Source organism: Neolamprologus brichardi, chromosome 20 (genome assembly GCF_056152115.1).
Source record: "Neolamprologus brichardi isolate AB-2024 chromosome 20, ASM5615211v1, whole genome shotgun sequence".
In the NCBI taxonomy this organism is placed as follows: domain Eukaryota; kingdom Metazoa; phylum Chordata; class Actinopteri; order Cichliformes; family Cichlidae; genus Neolamprologus; species Neolamprologus brichardi.
The window spans coordinates 13,486,559-13,502,778 of record NC_142123.1 but is presented as its reverse complement, the minus strand read 5'-3'; the positions used below and the strand labels follow the sequence as shown (position 1 = coordinate 13,502,778).

Below are 16,220 nucleotides of genomic sequence, written 5' to 3'. Positions count from 1 at the left end.
ATGACCCAAATATAATAACCTCGGTTTTGTTTTCATTAAAACATAAAGACAGACATTTTAAAATAGACCTGAGGGGGATAGGGTATTCTTTGACTGTAACTCCATTGCTGTGATGATCTGAGTGAGTGTCAGCAGTTTTGGTGTGTTTTTTCTGTGCCTGCTCTGGTTCTCTGATATCCTTTGATATGGAGGCAGAAGCTTGTTTCCACACCTGCATCACCCAACTGCAATCCATCAGCGGCAATCAGTAGGCCGGCATTTAAGACCAGCTGAGCCTTCCACTCACCTCCCATGGTGGTCATGCGGTTCTTACAGCTCTTGTTGTTATGTGCCTCGTCGTTTCTGACTGCTCTTAACTTGTGTGTCCAGTTTGTTTTGCCGTTCCTGGAACAACTCAATTCCACTCACCTGCAGCTCTCTTGGCTGGTCGTCTGGCACTACGCACCTGCTCAGGCTGTATAATCATCGCTGGCTATCTGCCATCACTCATCCACTCAGGCTACACCTTTTGGCCTCTGACAGCTACAGACTAGAAAGTAAATTCAAAATAAAGAACTAAAATTCGTAAAGATGAGAACACAAGCTTTATGGGAATAGTCAATACATCATGGTAGCACAACGAACCATGATATGAGCTAGAAAGAAAATGTAAAGTTTACTGAAAGATGAGATTTTTTTTTTAAATTTACAGCCAAAATTACAAAATAAGATAATTAGGCCTGTATGGATCTTTGTTGAGAAATGGTATCATTATGTGGAAATCCCACGCAATTCCAAATTACTGTGCGGGACAAAGCCCAGTGCATATATTAATTTTCAGACTAAATGCCTTCCAGTCATCGTTTTTGTTTTTTGTCCGTTGTTAAAGAAAACAAGTTCTGTTGAACTAGAGTTCAGCAGAAACCCAAAATCTTTGCAGGTGCACTGTTTCCAGGGTGTGGTTTGCATTTCTCTTTAACAGTCTCTACCTGCATGTAAACTACAAATCTAAAAAAAAATACACGTTTAAGCATTTTGTACCATGTGACGTTCTTCACTGGAATAATAAATTACCTTCACCTAAGATATATAGCTAAATGCAGCACCCACACATCAGACCAGCCCTTACCTTAAGGGGTAAGTTAAACCTCCAGCCCTTTCAAAATAAAACGAAAAAATGATCTCACTTTTTGCAGTTCTGTTTCCAAAAAGGTTTTAAAATGCAAATAAAAGAAGAACAGAGTGATGCAGCAAAAACAAAAAAAGGTCTTGGGCAAGAAAGTTGCATCACCTCTTTTCTGTACCTGCTTTTGGGAAATGAACGCGACAAAAATCGGTAGTTTTAAAAGATTGTTCTTGTTACATATAGCATTTGAGGCGTTCGACAGTCTGAGGCCTCCTTTGTCGTATTTGTGCTTTCATAATGTGCCAAAAATATTTCAGTGGTGACAGGTCTGGAGTGTTTACATGAGTTTAAGCCCTGACTCGAATGAAATATGTTTAGTAGGTGATTTGGCATTGTCTTGTTGTAATAACCAAGTTGTTATGCACGCTGACCTTTTGGCCTCATTTTGAGAGCTGTCTTTCTCTGTGCACCACGTTTGTTTTCATGCTTTTCACACCTTACTGCCTGGCCTCCCCACACCTGAATGTCACCACAGCACATGCTCCGATTGTTCACTGGTAGGGCACTCGTTGCAGTTTTACAGCTCGGCTTTGTGCTCGATGCTGTGATTCAGCTTCTTTAATATTGCTCAACATGCGTTCCCTGAAATGAACGTGCTGCAGACCTGCTTTTTCTTTAAGGTAGAATAGGCTTTGTAGTGTTTGTCTGGCAGTGTATGTTACAGGCCCTGTTCACACTAATACGTTTTCGTTTGAAAACGCATCTTTTTCTCTCCGTTTTGGCCTCCCGCAAACACTGAGACGGCGTTTTTCGGTCAAGGGAAACGCAGCGTTTTGAAAACATTTGAGAACGCTGTTTTCGCGTCACAGTGTGGACAGCAAACCCGGAGCCTTTTCATGTGATGCAGTCATGTGACCAGTTAAACTAAGATAGCGGAGGGCATTATACAGCAGTTGTTTTGTTTGCTCTCAATTTTGACAACCCTATAAAAGATTTGTATCAGTCTTTACATGCTCTGCAACTTGCTTTTGCAACTTTTTACTTTTGTGTTACTCGCAGCAGCAACTCCTTGTCAGTCCATTTAAAAAACTCTGTGCTTTTCCTCAACATTTTGCCGCGACATTTCAAAGAGCGGGAAAGTAAATAAACGGCACAATAAATGAGGATAAATGATGTGAATCGTCTTGCGTTTCACGCTTGCGCAGTACTGGAACATTAGTGTTTTTGGCTGTTTCAATGTGGACAGACAACTCTGTAAAAAAAAGTTAGTTACAGTTAAGTTTGACATGTTGTCTTTGCAGCCTAGGAATGGTAAGTTTGTGTTCTGCGCTAATACCCACAGCGCTCCACTGTGCCAGTTTGCCCGGTGGCTGTTGTAGGACTGGGTGTGGTTGCGGAGGAGTGGAACTGTAGAGAGGTGGAGCTGAATGAATGGCATTTTTCTTTTTTCTTTTTTGTCAGATGCTGCTTGTGCAGCAAATTTGTGGCTTGCTAAAGGAGCTGTAAAGCTGTGAGTTATGTGCAGCATTATTGCAGCACAATGGTGTGTTTCAGCCCGCTCTGCAGTCTTTAAGTTTTGAATGTACAAAAAAATATGTTTATTAATTTATGACTATCAAAAGCACAGGTGGAGAACTCCAGAGGGAACATTGGATGCAGGTGTCTGCCACTATCTGTGTGTTGCACACTTTAGTCAACAAACAGATAGTGGCAGACACCTGCAACCAATGTTCCCTCTGCGAGCGCAATTGCGCACTGCTGGCACGGTCACTGCGCACAGAAAATCTGTGTTGCGCACAAAAAAAATCTAACCTGAATTGAAATTAAAATTAAAACTTTAACAATTCTGTTTTGCAGTGTTAGTCAGTAAGTGACTGGCTACTCCAGTATGGGATTAGAACGATGCCACCTTATCCCATAGTCCAGCCAATCACGCCATTCACATTCATATATACGCAGCTAATCAACGTTGACAGGCTATGACAGTGTCCTTATGTACCGACACCAGTATTTTAGCTAGCAAAGCGGCGTGGCTGATGTGGAGTGAAGCCACGTTAATGACAACGTGTACAACCATTGGAGATGTGAGCAGGACAGACGGAACAAATAACAGAAAAAGTGTGGACTTTATAGCAGTTTTAAATTGCATTGATAGGCCACGTAAAACCAGAGTTATGATAAAAATATATGCAATGTTTGTTTTTCTTATACTTTCTTATACTATAGTTGTTTATATTTACTGCGGGAAGAAGCGGTAAAAAGGAAGGAAAACGCTCGAGAGCACTCTCCACCTGTGAGCAAAAAACCCCCCAAAAAACCCCACCCTTTCCTATTTAACGAAAAATGTATCATGTCGACCAATCAAAAAATGATATGGCAACACATCTATGAAGCGCCTTGAGGCGACTTTTGTTGTGATTTGGCGCTATATAAATAAAATTGAATTGAATTGAACATGGCATTTAGGCTACGTTCACACTGCAGGCGAAAGCGCATCAAATCCGATTTTTTTGACCCTATGCGACCCATATCCGATCATGGTATGACAGTGTGAACGGCACAAATCCGATATTTTCAAATCCGATCTGGGTCACTTTCGTATGTGGTACTGAATCCGATACATATCCGATGTTTTAGAAAGCGACTGCTGTGTTGGTCAGGTCGCATCAAGTCCGTCTTTTATGTCACTGACACAAGACAGACGCCAATTATCAGCGCCGTAGAAGCGCCCGATGAGACATCGCGAACGCTTCCTGGCCATCCGGTGAAACTGTTGGGAAGACAACGTTGGAGAAACGTTAACATTTCATTTGTACAGTAAAATCTGCAGATTCTGAAAGAAATCTGCAACTATCCTTTGAAGCACCGCTCCTCTAAAACAGCAATAAGGATAATTATTAGGTTATTTACATTATTATGTAAATAACGAAATAACTTGAAGCAAAAATTGGGAAACGTAAAGTCCGAAGTCTTTATATTAAGGGCCATCAGTCAAACAATATTGTTTGCTCTGGATCTAAACAGAGCGCGTTGTGTAACATCTTCTTTTGCGCATGCGGGCCGCTTTGAGCGTTCACACTAGAGCGCGTTTGCTGTCGCATTTTATCTGTAGTGTGAACAAGCAGACAAAAAAATCGGATTTGATCAAAAAGTCGGAATTGAGCATTAAGACCTGCAGTGTGTAGCCTTAGTTGTTTAGGAAAGGGGGAAGTTTTAAGAGTGACGGTGGTGTTTTGAGATGTGAGAGATTTGCAACGTTTAGAACAACGAGGCGACTGCTGAATGTTACAGGTGTTACAGGAGTGATACATGACCTGTCGTCAGGCCTGCAGGTATCAGGCTGTTGTTCTCCTTTATCTCACAGTGGACAGAAATTATTTTTTGGAGTGACACAAATAATTTGTGTGGCATCAAATTTGATGCAGAACAGCTGATTGTTCTGTAAATAGTTTGAAATGTTTATTTAAAAAACACCTTGGCTGCATTTTTAGGTAAACAGCAGCAAAAAACTTTGTTGTTTCCATAACTCAGTTACTTCTTTGAAGAAGTAACTATATAATTAATTGCCCAGCATTGCTCATTATATACTGTATTTTGCAGACAGAGAGTTACAGGAGTCTCTCCCAGACCACAGACTCATACTCATAATACAAGTCAGAGCTTTATTAAAAAAATATTTTTTAAATTTTCATTGTAAGTGGGCTAAAGCAGTTAATTAAAAGTAGTCTAACATAAATATATTGCTGTAATTTGATTATTTTAATAACCCATGTAACTTGGATGGATTCGATGCTGGCGTGACCCACACATCAAATGTTGCTCAAAGTGGTCCAAGGGACCGCTCAGGGAGTTGGTGTGTTCGCTCAGACACATGACAAATTAGAGGGAACATTGCCAGCATCAGTCACTTTAAGGTGATTTATACTGTAAGGCAGAGACCCTACCTTCCTCTTTTGACCTTCCCTGGCTTTGTTAAATTGAGTTTGCTCCTCACTGAGCGACATCAAATGAAATAATTTTAGCCTAAAAATAAAGCTGCAAGGGATTGATGCCTAATTCTTGCATTTTCATTCAGTTGAACTGAAAGAAGCCATGTGTCCTTCAGAGACAGAACATTACCCTCACTGCATTTGTCCTCATACCGCATCTTCGTAATTCATTTTAAGGTGTGGCAGTTAGCTTAATCTTTCCATTATAGAATCTGGTAGAATTCCCCTCTGGCTTGATGGACTCACTCCACTAACACTCCCTTGTAGTGGCTTTTGTAGAACAAGCATGTGTATGTGAAAGAAGATTAGGGAGTAGTAAATCTGTGCAGATTTAGTCAGAGCCACACCTCAGTCACAGAAACTTACACTAAGGGTTGAGTAAGAATTCTTTTTGTCTAAAATGCTGTTTTCTCTTTGCACTTTTACCGTTTGTCTCACTCCAGCAGCTGTGTCGTGTACTGTCACCTTTAGTCCACTGCTTTAAGAAGTGAATGGCATTTTTGTTCTTTTGACTGACTAATATGAACAAAACTGACTTAAAACAGAGACATGCTGCCATTTCTATGCATGCATTGAAAATGCATGATAGAAAAACAAAGTGATTGCCAGAGAGTTTTGTGCTTATACACCTGATCAAATCCAGTAACGTGCATCAGCTGCATGAGGTGGATAGACTGTATGCTGGGTTATAACATTGCATTTCATAGATCTGACTCTAGTTTTCAGGGTCTTTCTTCATTCCTGAACAAGCAATGTCTCAGTAATTAATCTTTCATGGACAGATTAGCAGGGCAAAAATCTTAAAGTTAACTAGTGCCAGGCACTGTGACATATGTATTCCCCTTGCTCTAAGGCCGATGACAAGAAAAGAGTTAGAAGTCCTCAGCTTTTTGTTTTTTATCTCTGTGCCAGCAAGATAATGCAAAAAACTCCAAATCCAATGTTCATTCTAAAAACTTCTTGTATAATCTTAGGAAAAAGCTGTTTTGTGATAGATACAAAAACTTTAAATTAAGTTTTACTTCATTTAAAGTTTTTGTAACTATCAAGTTGTTTTTTTGTTCTTTTTACTGCATGTTTTAAAAAATTTGAAGTGCAAAATTCTCCTCTAGTTAGTGCAGCCCTAAGTCTCATTTAAAGCCTGGAACAGATGACATTCACCACATTTTAAAAAAAACCTAATCTATAATAGTAGGAATAATAATGCAGAAATCCTGTTGCAATGCATATGAAGTTGCTTTTCCTGTAATATTATCTGCTTTTACTAACATATTGCAGGCCTATGCAGGCAAATATAAATCTGGCATTTGTCCACCGTTTGCCACTTTATGGATGTCAGTATTATTGTGAGAGAACACTAAAGTAACATACTTGTCATATATTAAGCAGAGGAATAGACTGGGACACTTGTCATTATGTTTTTGTATAGGTTCAGGTTCAAAAGGCAGCTTGACTATTTGATTTAGCTCCAATATGTCAGTTCATGAACTTCTGACAATTTTAGTAAAGTTTAGTTTTTGATTCGACCCCACACCGACTCTTTCTAAGTGACATCTTCAAACTATCATTTTAACCAGACGGTATGATGCCTGACTCACCTGATTTGATCACTATGGTGTAAGGAAGTCTAAATAACTGAAAAACTGTTTGTGTTTTTGGAAAACATAACAACATGGCCTTTTTACTAAAGTTCAGTGGTGAAGGTTGCCGGCAAATCAGATCCGAGATACAGTTAAATGTAAATTGTCAAGTTTCAATATTGTATAATACAAAAGCTGTCCTAATTGACACCTGAAACTTAATTACGCTTTCTTCCCCAGCGGTCCCTCTTGCCAAGTTTCAGTAGAGTAAACTCCCATCTCAAGCTTGGTTCTCACAGAGTAAATGAGCTTGTGAACATTCCACTACGTGTTCTGACTAGAAAGCTTGAAAAGCCACCCGTCACATCATCTGAGATGAAATACAGTCTTGCAGAGTGTAGTTGTCACTGCCCTGAGTTTAGTTTTCATTTCAGAATCCAGTCTCTGTCAGTGTAGTTTATTCTAATGATGGTCAGGGGTTTTTACATTTGACTTTTGCAGCTTTTTTTTTAATGTCTGGGTCCTCGTAGAGTACTATAGCGTTCAAATAAATGTGACCTTCCTGTTACCAAATATCCTTCTAATTTCTAACACAGTTTCTTAGTGTTGCCATGCAGAACAATAAATATGTTGTTAGGTGTGTGGTTTGGGAGATGTCAGAGTTGTCATACTTTCTTCACGGTTTTTGATCATCTAATCAGTTACAAGCCTAGGCTAATTGAAGCAGCTTTTCCTGGAAGTAAGTTGTCGTTTGTTTTAGTTCTAAAGTAAGCAGTACAATTTCATCTTAAATGATCCAATAAATGACTCAAAGACAGCATAAAGGTCATTTGATAACTGCTGCAGCTTGCACAGTGTGCAGCTCATCCCTACAGAGATAGGGAAAGGAGTTGGAGTCGTTGCCTGAAAGGAACCAGTTATATTGGTCTGAGCATGTCTTTGCCTCTTTATTGCCTTCAGCTGGACGTTTTCCAGGCACGTTGAACTAGGGAAGACTCATAACCCACTGGGGAGTTTTTAAAATCTCCTATGGAATAACTGGCTTAGCCTGCTACTACTGTGAAATAGCTCTGGGAAAGAAGCAGAAACATGAAGGATGGCTTGAAGAAAGTTTCAAGTCCCCACAATCTGACCAGCATGGGGAAACCAACAGCAAAACCTAAAATACTGCAGATTTCAAATTTTGGGTTAACGTGTCTGACCTCATGGGCCTCAGGCAACTAATTACGCCTTGATTCTAGACAAGCAAAAATGACAAATACTATTATATTTGACCTGTTGTCATCGTGTGGCGCTCTGAAGTCTAAAACAGTCTGTTTGGCAAATGCAAAATATAAATTTACTGCTCAGGTAGTGAAGTTAAAATGGAAAAACGTTTGATATAACTTTATAAGTTTGATAAGTTTCATTCTGTATTTATCTTGCATATTCCTGTACACTGATACAGCGATTATCAGCATTGCCTCACAGAAAGGGTTCTGGGTTTGAACATAAGTTCATTCTCCATGGTCGAGGGTGCAGCTGTGAGTTCTTGTCAATCCTAGTGTTCATGGTCTTGTCAGCTTGCACATCTAGAAAGGCGTTATCAATGCTAAAACTAATTTACTGCTTTTAGAGCGACATATGGCCCCAACCAGAAACATCTTTTTCAGGGAAGGCCTCACATATTTCAGCAAGGCGATGCTGTTTTTTTGGAACTGTGATCATAAAACTAACAGCATTGGCACTGCTCAGATACACACATTTGTCTACATATAAGATAAATCATAGGTCCTTACGGTTTCAAACTATTTAGACTTCACTTTGTAGAATTGTGCTCTGTTGGAGCATTACATTATGTGACACACCCAGGTAAGATTGGATCACAGCACTTTTTATGTGCTAACAAAACCTAAAGTTGAATACTTCTAGCAAAGTATGATCAGCTTTGCAGCTGCAAAATAATGCTTGAAATAAAAACATAGTTATAACTTCCTTTTTCAGGTCTGCCTGAGCATATGCAGCCTGCCATGACAAACTGGCTCATTCTTCATGGTGGTGGTGGTTGGCGATGGTGGGAATTCTTGATGCATAATGAAGTCCATGGATTGCACATACAAATAGTGTTTGCAGCAAACATTTTGTAGGCACAAACATATTTTTTGGCATGTTTCCCTCCTGACTAATGCAAATTTGTGAATGTGCAGTAAGTGGCATAGGAGCATAGTTCTTCCACTAGACAGTGTTGGAAGTGAGAGTGAACCACTGGTATTTTAATTTGGGGTGTGACTCAGTTATGCCCTGGAGCTTGTTTAGAAGCTACTACAGTACAGAGGCTGGGAAGCCAACACCTATACTGGAGTTGTTAAGATGGTTTTAAACAGGTACCAACAGTTCCAGCTCTGTCGGAGCAAGAAATCGACTCTACTTTTGGCTTCTCGTTCGTCCAAGCTGACATTAAGTTAAAAAAAGACTTGCAATGGCCCTTTTTCTTAAGATTGAAATATCTAAACCGATGCAATACATTCACTCAATAAACCTGGGTGAGTGTATTGTGTATTGAAAGCATTGTGCACAGTAGCCTCAAGCACCCGCAAGCTGCAGGCCTGAGCACATAAGCAGCACGGGGTGGATTCCTTCATATGCTCACTGTGCATAATGTGGAAACCATGTTTCATTGAAATGACCACCATTTATTCTCCGATTCAGCTTTTCTCTGTGTGTATCTGTGGGATTTTGTGCAGTGGGTAAGTACTGTACTGTCTGCAGGGAATCTCCTGTAAAACCAGTTTACTCGTCTCAAGGTCTCCACTTTATCTTGGATTATCCTTCAGCCGACTACCAAACTAATTATCTTAATGTGACTTTGTTTTTTTGGTTTTATTTTATGTAAAAATGTTTTACTTGTGAAGTCACACTTTGGTGCTCTGTCGCAGATCTTAAAACTCACTTTAAAGATTATTTAAATTTAAGGTTTTCCTGTGTATCTAAAAACATACCTGGAAGAATGTGCATTGCATTTTGACAAGCAAAAACTGGTTAAATTGCTTGCTGAAACATTTTCAGCGTAGTTAAAGGGCAATTTTACCCAACTTAATCCTATAGATCGTTTTATCTTAATTTCATGTCCACAATCCCAGTAAAATACAAAGATGTGCTCACACAGAGGATACAGAGAAAAAATGCTTTGAAAAAGTCAAAACTTTTGTTGAATCTCGCCAGAAGGTAAAAAGTAGATAAAAGAAAGGTGCTACAGTGAGTATGCAGGTCCCCACCCTATACACAGAACACCCCTAGCTAATTAACAAAAACAGTCTTTGCCAAATGCCTTTCCTGCCCTCCCAGCTCTGGGTGTGTCAAGCCCAGATCGCTTTACAGGGGTGGCGCTATTACCTGTCTGACAGGCTGAGCCAATCTACACTGCCTGCAAGCACACCTTTCAGGATCCAGGTAATAGGAGGAGGGTTGAGGGGAGGTGCAGAGGAGGCTGAGCTTACTGGGACCTCCTCCTCAGCTGGAGACAGATAAAAATCCATCGTAGACAGAGACAAGACACTTAGAGGGACTTGACCTTCCTCTTAGTGGGCTCCACTACTCTCCCAAACCTCTCTCTCTTTGCTTTTCTCTTTGAATCCTTCTTCTTAAGAAGAAACCAGCCATGTCGTCGACCAGGTCCACAACGGTTGTGCGGCACAGCTATAGTGGAGGTGTACAAACTGGTGGTAATTTCAGCCGTATGGGAGGAGGAGGAGGAGGAAGACAGAGTTTTTCCTCAAGATCTTTCACTCTAGGGGGGGCAATAAAGTCATCAGCAACCCCAATGCTCAGATCAGGCATGGGTAGCGGTTATGGTGGTGGTGGTGGTGGTGGTAGTGGTAGTGGTAGTGGTAGTGGTAGTTTCAGTAGTTATTCTTCTTATGCCTCTGGTGGCGGTGGTGGTGGCGGTTTCGGTGGTGGCGGTTTCGGTGGTGGCGGTTTCGGTGGTGGCGGTTACGGTGGTGGCGGTTACGGTGGTGGCGGTTTCGGTGGTGGTGTTTCAAGTTCAGTGCCTCTGATCACACAAGTCCAAGTAAACCAGAGCTTGCTGGCCCCCTATAACCTTGAGATCGACCCCAACATCCAGACTGTCCGCACCCAGGAGAAAGAGCAAATCAAGACTCTCAACAACCGCTTTGCTTCCTTCATTGACAAGGTAAGAGTTTCAAAAAAAAGTTTCAGGCCGTTTTATTCTTCTCAAGCAGGAGCTACTCTAGTTGCACTGAAAGCTTTGCACACTTCATTGAGAAGGTGAGTGGCACGTTTCCTATCTGATATTGAAAAAGGTTTTGTCTAGCTTTCATTTTAGTCTCACAACATGTCAGCAGAATGAAAATCCTGAAGCTGGTTTCTAAATTAACCTCAACATATTAGAAAAAGATGCAAAGGCAGGCTTTTGTTGAAAGGGCCCTTGAGCTCATTAAATATTATGCAACAGCTCAACTAAACCTGGAAATGCTAACTGAATGCTGATGAATGTTGAGAACTGCTGGGTGATTTGCTTAAAATTCACCCCTCAAACTAAGCAACATGATGCTCCTTAAAATTTCATCATGAGCACAGACTGCAAGCTGTCTCTGTGTAGAGTGAAAGCATGGAAACAGTAGAGCGGTCATATCCAGTTACTGCTGCATTATCAGGTGAGAGGAGTGAGGGATCTGGTTATCACTTGTTCCCATGGCAGCAAGAAGTGACAGGCTTTTACTTTAAATTCTCCCATATGCAGTTTCATGTTTAATTAAAGAGGATGCATTGATGAGGGACCGTTTCTCTCAGGCAGTAATGGCAAAATCTCTAACCACACCCTGTATGAGAAAATGCTGAGTTAGCTCTTTCTGCGCGCTACGTGCCACACCTTATCTGTCTTCAAACAGGTAACCTGATCCCATCCTTTGAAGACTCCTTATTTCAAATTTCAAATAAAACGGTATATTACTGCAATAAAGCATCACAAAAACAATCATTAATAGCAGAAAAAAATGACTTAGATGTTTAAAGAACATTTTTGTTTAGTATAATATATTAAACTAAAGTATAATGCGCATCGTACATTTGACATAACAGTTAATCTTAATCTTTAGGTGTGACACATTAATTGGTGAGGGTTGAGGCAGGCTTGTTCAATCAGTGAAAGTATGCATCCTGGAGGCGAGGGAGCGCTGATGTCAAGTGGTTGGAGGAGGGTGTGGCACCTTAAAGACACACCCAGAAATTAACTTTTGGGCTCTACTGTTTAATCAAACAATGGTTGATCTTCTAAGTCTCACAAGCAAACTCCACAGTGCAGTGTGTCTAGAACAGTCGTGCACTGTGAGGAATTTTAATATGGTCGTTGGCAGTGTTTTATCTGCAAGAGTTTTTAATGTGGGAAAGTTACACGTGATCCATGGACTGATGGATCTCCAGAGAAAAACAAGCAGGCATAGGACCTCAAGGCAAGTATTGCTATTCTATGACTGCAGATCTAAATTTGTCAAATTATATCACCATTTAGGTCCGCTTCCTGGAGCAGCAAAACAAAATGCTGGAGACCAAGTGGAACCTGCTGCAGGAGCAGACCACCACCCGCTCCAACATCGACGCCATGTTTGAAGCTTACATTGCCAACCTGCGCAGACAGCTGGACGGGCTGGGCAATGAGAAGATCAAGCTGGAGTCTGAGCTGAAAAACATGCAGGGACTGGTGGAGGACTTCAAGAACAAGTGAGTTCCCACGAGTCACAATGAACACATCAGCTGACTTCCAGTAGATGATGCCTGATTGTTTTCAGCTCATTTTTCTTGCATTTTTTGCGACAGATATGAAGATGAAATCAACAAGCGTGCTGGAGTCGAAAATGAATTTGTGCTCCTTAAGAAGGTGAGAATGGATGTGCCATTAAAAAGTTGTCATAATGATGATAGATGATGCATGAATTATCATTTCTGCAAGCGCCGTGACTAATGCAGTCTACTTTATCCTCCTTTACAGGATGTAGATGGAGCCTACATGAACAAAATTGAGTTGGAGGCCAAGGTTGACGCTCTTCAGGATGAAATTAACTTCCTCAGAGCTATCTATGAAGCTGTAAGAAAAAAAAACATTGAATAGCACTGTGGCACACACAGATGTGTTTATTTTGTACTATTTTTTTTTTTTAATCTTTCAGTTCAATTTTTTTTTAAAAGAACTTGTGTCTTGTTCACAGGAGCTTGCTGAGCTTCAGGGACAGATCAAGGACACTTCTGTCATTGTGGAGATGGACAACAGCCGCAGCCTGGATATGGACGCCATTGTGGCTGAAGTCAAGGCACAGTACGAGGACATCGCCAACAACAGCCGAGCGGAAGCTGAGAAATGGTACCAGTCCAAGGTAGGTAGAGAAAGTCTGCCAAGTCAAATAAAAGTGGATTGGTCTGTGGAATCTGCAATAACACTTGTTCTCAATCTGATTCCTTCAGTTCCAGGAGATGCAGGTCAGTGCAAACCAGGCAGGGGATGACCTTCGTAACACAAAGAGTGAGATTGCTGAGCTCAACCGCATGATTAGCCGCCTTCAGAATGAGATTGAGGCAATCAAGGGACAGGTAATGCATGTTTCTGCATAGCTGATGAGATTATTTCTTACATATGTGTTAAACATAAATGCTTAACACATAGATACCATTGTGAATGAGAAATATCACATTTAAAGCTTCTGCTAATTTTCTAACCTCCCAGCGCACCAACCTGGAGGCCCAGATTGCTGAGGCAGAGGAGCGTGGCGAGCTGGCTGTGAAGGACGCCAAGGCCCGCATCAAGGACCTGGAAGATGCCCTGCAGAGAGCCAAGCAGGACATGGCCCGCCAAGTCCGCGAGTACCAAGAGCTCATGAACGTCAAGCTGGCTCTGGACATTGAGATTGCCACCTACAGGAAACTGCTGGAAGGAGAGGAAATAAGGTAATAAATAAATAAATAAATAATCCTCTAAAACACAGGAGAAGCTAAATTAAGTTTTCATGGTGACAATGACATTACCAGCTCATCAAATTGTTACATTTTGTTCTTCTTTGTAGGATTGCCTCTGGTGGTCCAAGCACAACCATCCATATGCAGTCCTCAACCAGCAGCTCTGGTATGTATTAACATATACAGCATTTTGGGCTTTTTTGTTGTTGTTTGTTTTGTATCAGAGTTCCAAAGTTTTACCTAAAAAACGAAATTTAAAGCCTTTCTCCTGACAAATGTGTTCTTCTCCTCACCAGGTGGTGGCGGTGGCGGCGGCGGTGGCGGCGGCTTCGGCGGCTTCGGCGGCGGTGGCGGCGGCTTCGGCGGCGGTGGCGGCGGCTTCGGCGGCTTCGGCAGCGGCAGCTACGGCGGAGGATTTGGTGGCAGTGGCGGCATGGGCTACGGTAGCGGCATGGGCGGCTTTGGCAGTGGCAGCACCTCTAGCAGCTCAAATCAGAGAGTCAGCCAACGTTCCACCCGCCGTTAACAGAACCAGTGGCCATCTTCCAATCCATTTTTTCTTCTTCTCTTATTTTTCTTCTCGTCATCATGACCTCCATAAACCCCGCCCTGTCGTTCCCTGCATGCACAGAGCAACCTCAGAAACATATACGCTTGACAAGTCAAAGACAGCCGATCCATGTAATGGCACCACATGCCCAAAGAGAGTTAGAGACATTAAATCCAAATTCAAGCAGAAAGGTACAGAGATTGTTGTGAGCAGCAAAGATGTGAGTCAGTCCTTTCTTTCTTTGATCAGTCAGCCTGGCTGTCTTTTAGTTGTTGGATGTGCTGTTGTGCAGACAAGAGGATCCTTGTAGTGTCAGGACAGAGAATCCTTTCAAAGCAACTACTATTGTATACAAAATGGCACCACAGGAAGTTTTCTAATATCTGTCATTTTGTTATGCAGTTTGACATCATCAAAAGCAGCCACATGAAACACTTTCATATTTCTTCTCCTATGTTAAGAGAAAAATGATTTCTCCACTGCAGTAAATAAATGGTGTTGTGATCATGCTTTACTTCTATTTTCACTCTGAATAATAAAAATGTTTTAAAAAGGATCAGGCTGACTGGAACTGCCAGGTTTATTGGGAATTTGTACCAACAAAACTGAAATAAATCTGTGTTCACATACATTTCCAGATCTTGTTTCTGTGAATTCTTACTATTGTAACATTTGAATGTCCCAAACTTTTAACTCATGGTTAGCTGTAGCTGAAACTGCTGAAATAATACGGTTGATATAACACAACACTAATGTAGTCAAGCAAATAATAGTAAAATAATGGAACATTATTTACATTACATTATACAAATGTAACTGGTTTGCTTAGTTATTATAGAGCAACACGGTGTTAATCTTCAGTTTAATTTTGAAGTGAAAAGTATTAATAAATAAGCAAACAAGTAGTATTTGTGGATAAGAAACTAGCAAACGGAAACCTCCAAGGCTAAAAATGCAGACACCGCACAAACACACACACACACACTAGATTCAATATTTCAAACCTGGATCATATTTAAATTCCACATTATATGACAGAAAAACCAAATATAACCAAATAAGTTTCCTTTATTGTCTTTATAGTGATCTAAAAATACCATCCATCCATTCGCTTCCGCTTATCCTTTTCAGAGTCGCAGGGGGGGATCTAAAAATACAAAACAAAAAAATAATTCAGCCCTCAAAAGGCTCCTCAAAATGACAGAGCTGGAATTCTCTTTAATATAGGACATTGATATGCAGTGCAAATATGGAAGTGACTCTGTAGGCATAATTATATTGTTTCACTTATCCACCTGAAGGTTTTTACTTTGCATACTGTATATCATGAGGGCACTTATTCAAGCCAATCAATTGTCTGGCACCATCTGGGACAGATACATGCTAGAAAGATATGTTAAAAACTTATTAAGCTACATTTTTGACAAATTTCGGGAAGCCCTGTGAATATGATATGCGGCCCACACCTATGACACGGCAGATATGTGTAAGCAGGTCTGCCAAAAGTTTGACTAAGGTGAGATGAATGCAACAAGCCCGTGCAGAACCGTGAAACAGGAGAGCACACAGGACTACGCTGGAGTGGTGATTGGGTGTGGCACGATAGATGTTTGTGTCTGCAGTAGATGCTTGTAAAATGGGGCTAAAAATCAGGAGCATCAGTAAAGCAGTCTGCAACAGTTCACAATATGAGTGATCCCCACAGTATCAGTACTGCACATTTGCTTTGTTCTTTATGTAAACTTTTTCTTGGCAGCAGCCAAGAAGATAAGGAGCCTTATGTTAACAAAGCTGCACTTCCTGATCGAAAGCAGTAAACAGGGCCCTCCACTACCTTCATTAAATGCTGTGCATTGCAGCTTAGCTCTGCTGCAGCACTGCAGCACATATTAGACTGATTGGAGTTTCCTCACTTTCCTATTTTTTTTTAACTGGGATATCTTGTGTGCCACAATTTCACTGCTTTCTTTTTATTATCAAGTTTTCAGCTTTATTGTGTGTATATTTTAGTACTTACACTGTAACTTCAAAAGAGATAAAACTGAAATAGT

The 16,220-nt window shown here is 40.9% G+C and overlaps 1 protein-coding gene across 1 annotated transcript; it reads left to right on the top strand.

Moving 5' to 3' along the window:
* The first annotated feature begins 10,185 nt into the window (after nucleotides 1-10,185).
* Nucleotides 10,186-14,800, top strand: LOC102782105 (keratin, type II cytoskeletal 8-like). Its single transcript, XM_087834360.1, has 9 exons — nucleotides 10,186-10,845; nucleotides 12,184-12,392; nucleotides 12,489-12,549; nucleotides 12,661-12,756; nucleotides 12,878-13,042; nucleotides 13,131-13,256; nucleotides 13,390-13,610; nucleotides 13,727-13,785; nucleotides 13,916-14,800. The coding sequence occupies exons 1-9, from the start codon at nucleotides 10,312-10,314 to the stop codon at nucleotides 14,143-14,145; spliced, it is 1,701 nt and encodes a 566-aa protein (XP_087690486.1). The 5' UTR covers nucleotides 10,186-10,311; the 3' UTR covers nucleotides 14,146-14,800.
* Nucleotides 14,801-16,220: the final 1,420 nt, after the last annotated feature.

What these genes read in the sequence shown, in the direction of transcription:
- LOC102782105 (XM_087834360.1), top strand. Translation starts at nt 10,312, where the DNA reads ATGTCGTCGACCAGGTCCACAACGGTTGTGCGGCACAGCTATAGTGGA. An exon ending in AATTTGTGCTCCTTAAGAAG is followed by an intron (nt 12,550 to 12,660) that starts GTGAGAATGGAT and finishes CCTCCTTTACAG; the next exon opens with GATGTAGATGGAGCCTACAT. An exon ending in CTGGAAGGAGAGGAAATAAG is followed by an intron (nt 13,611 to 13,726) that starts GTAATAAATAAA and finishes TCTTCTTTGTAG; the next exon opens with GATTGCCTCTGGTGGTCCAA.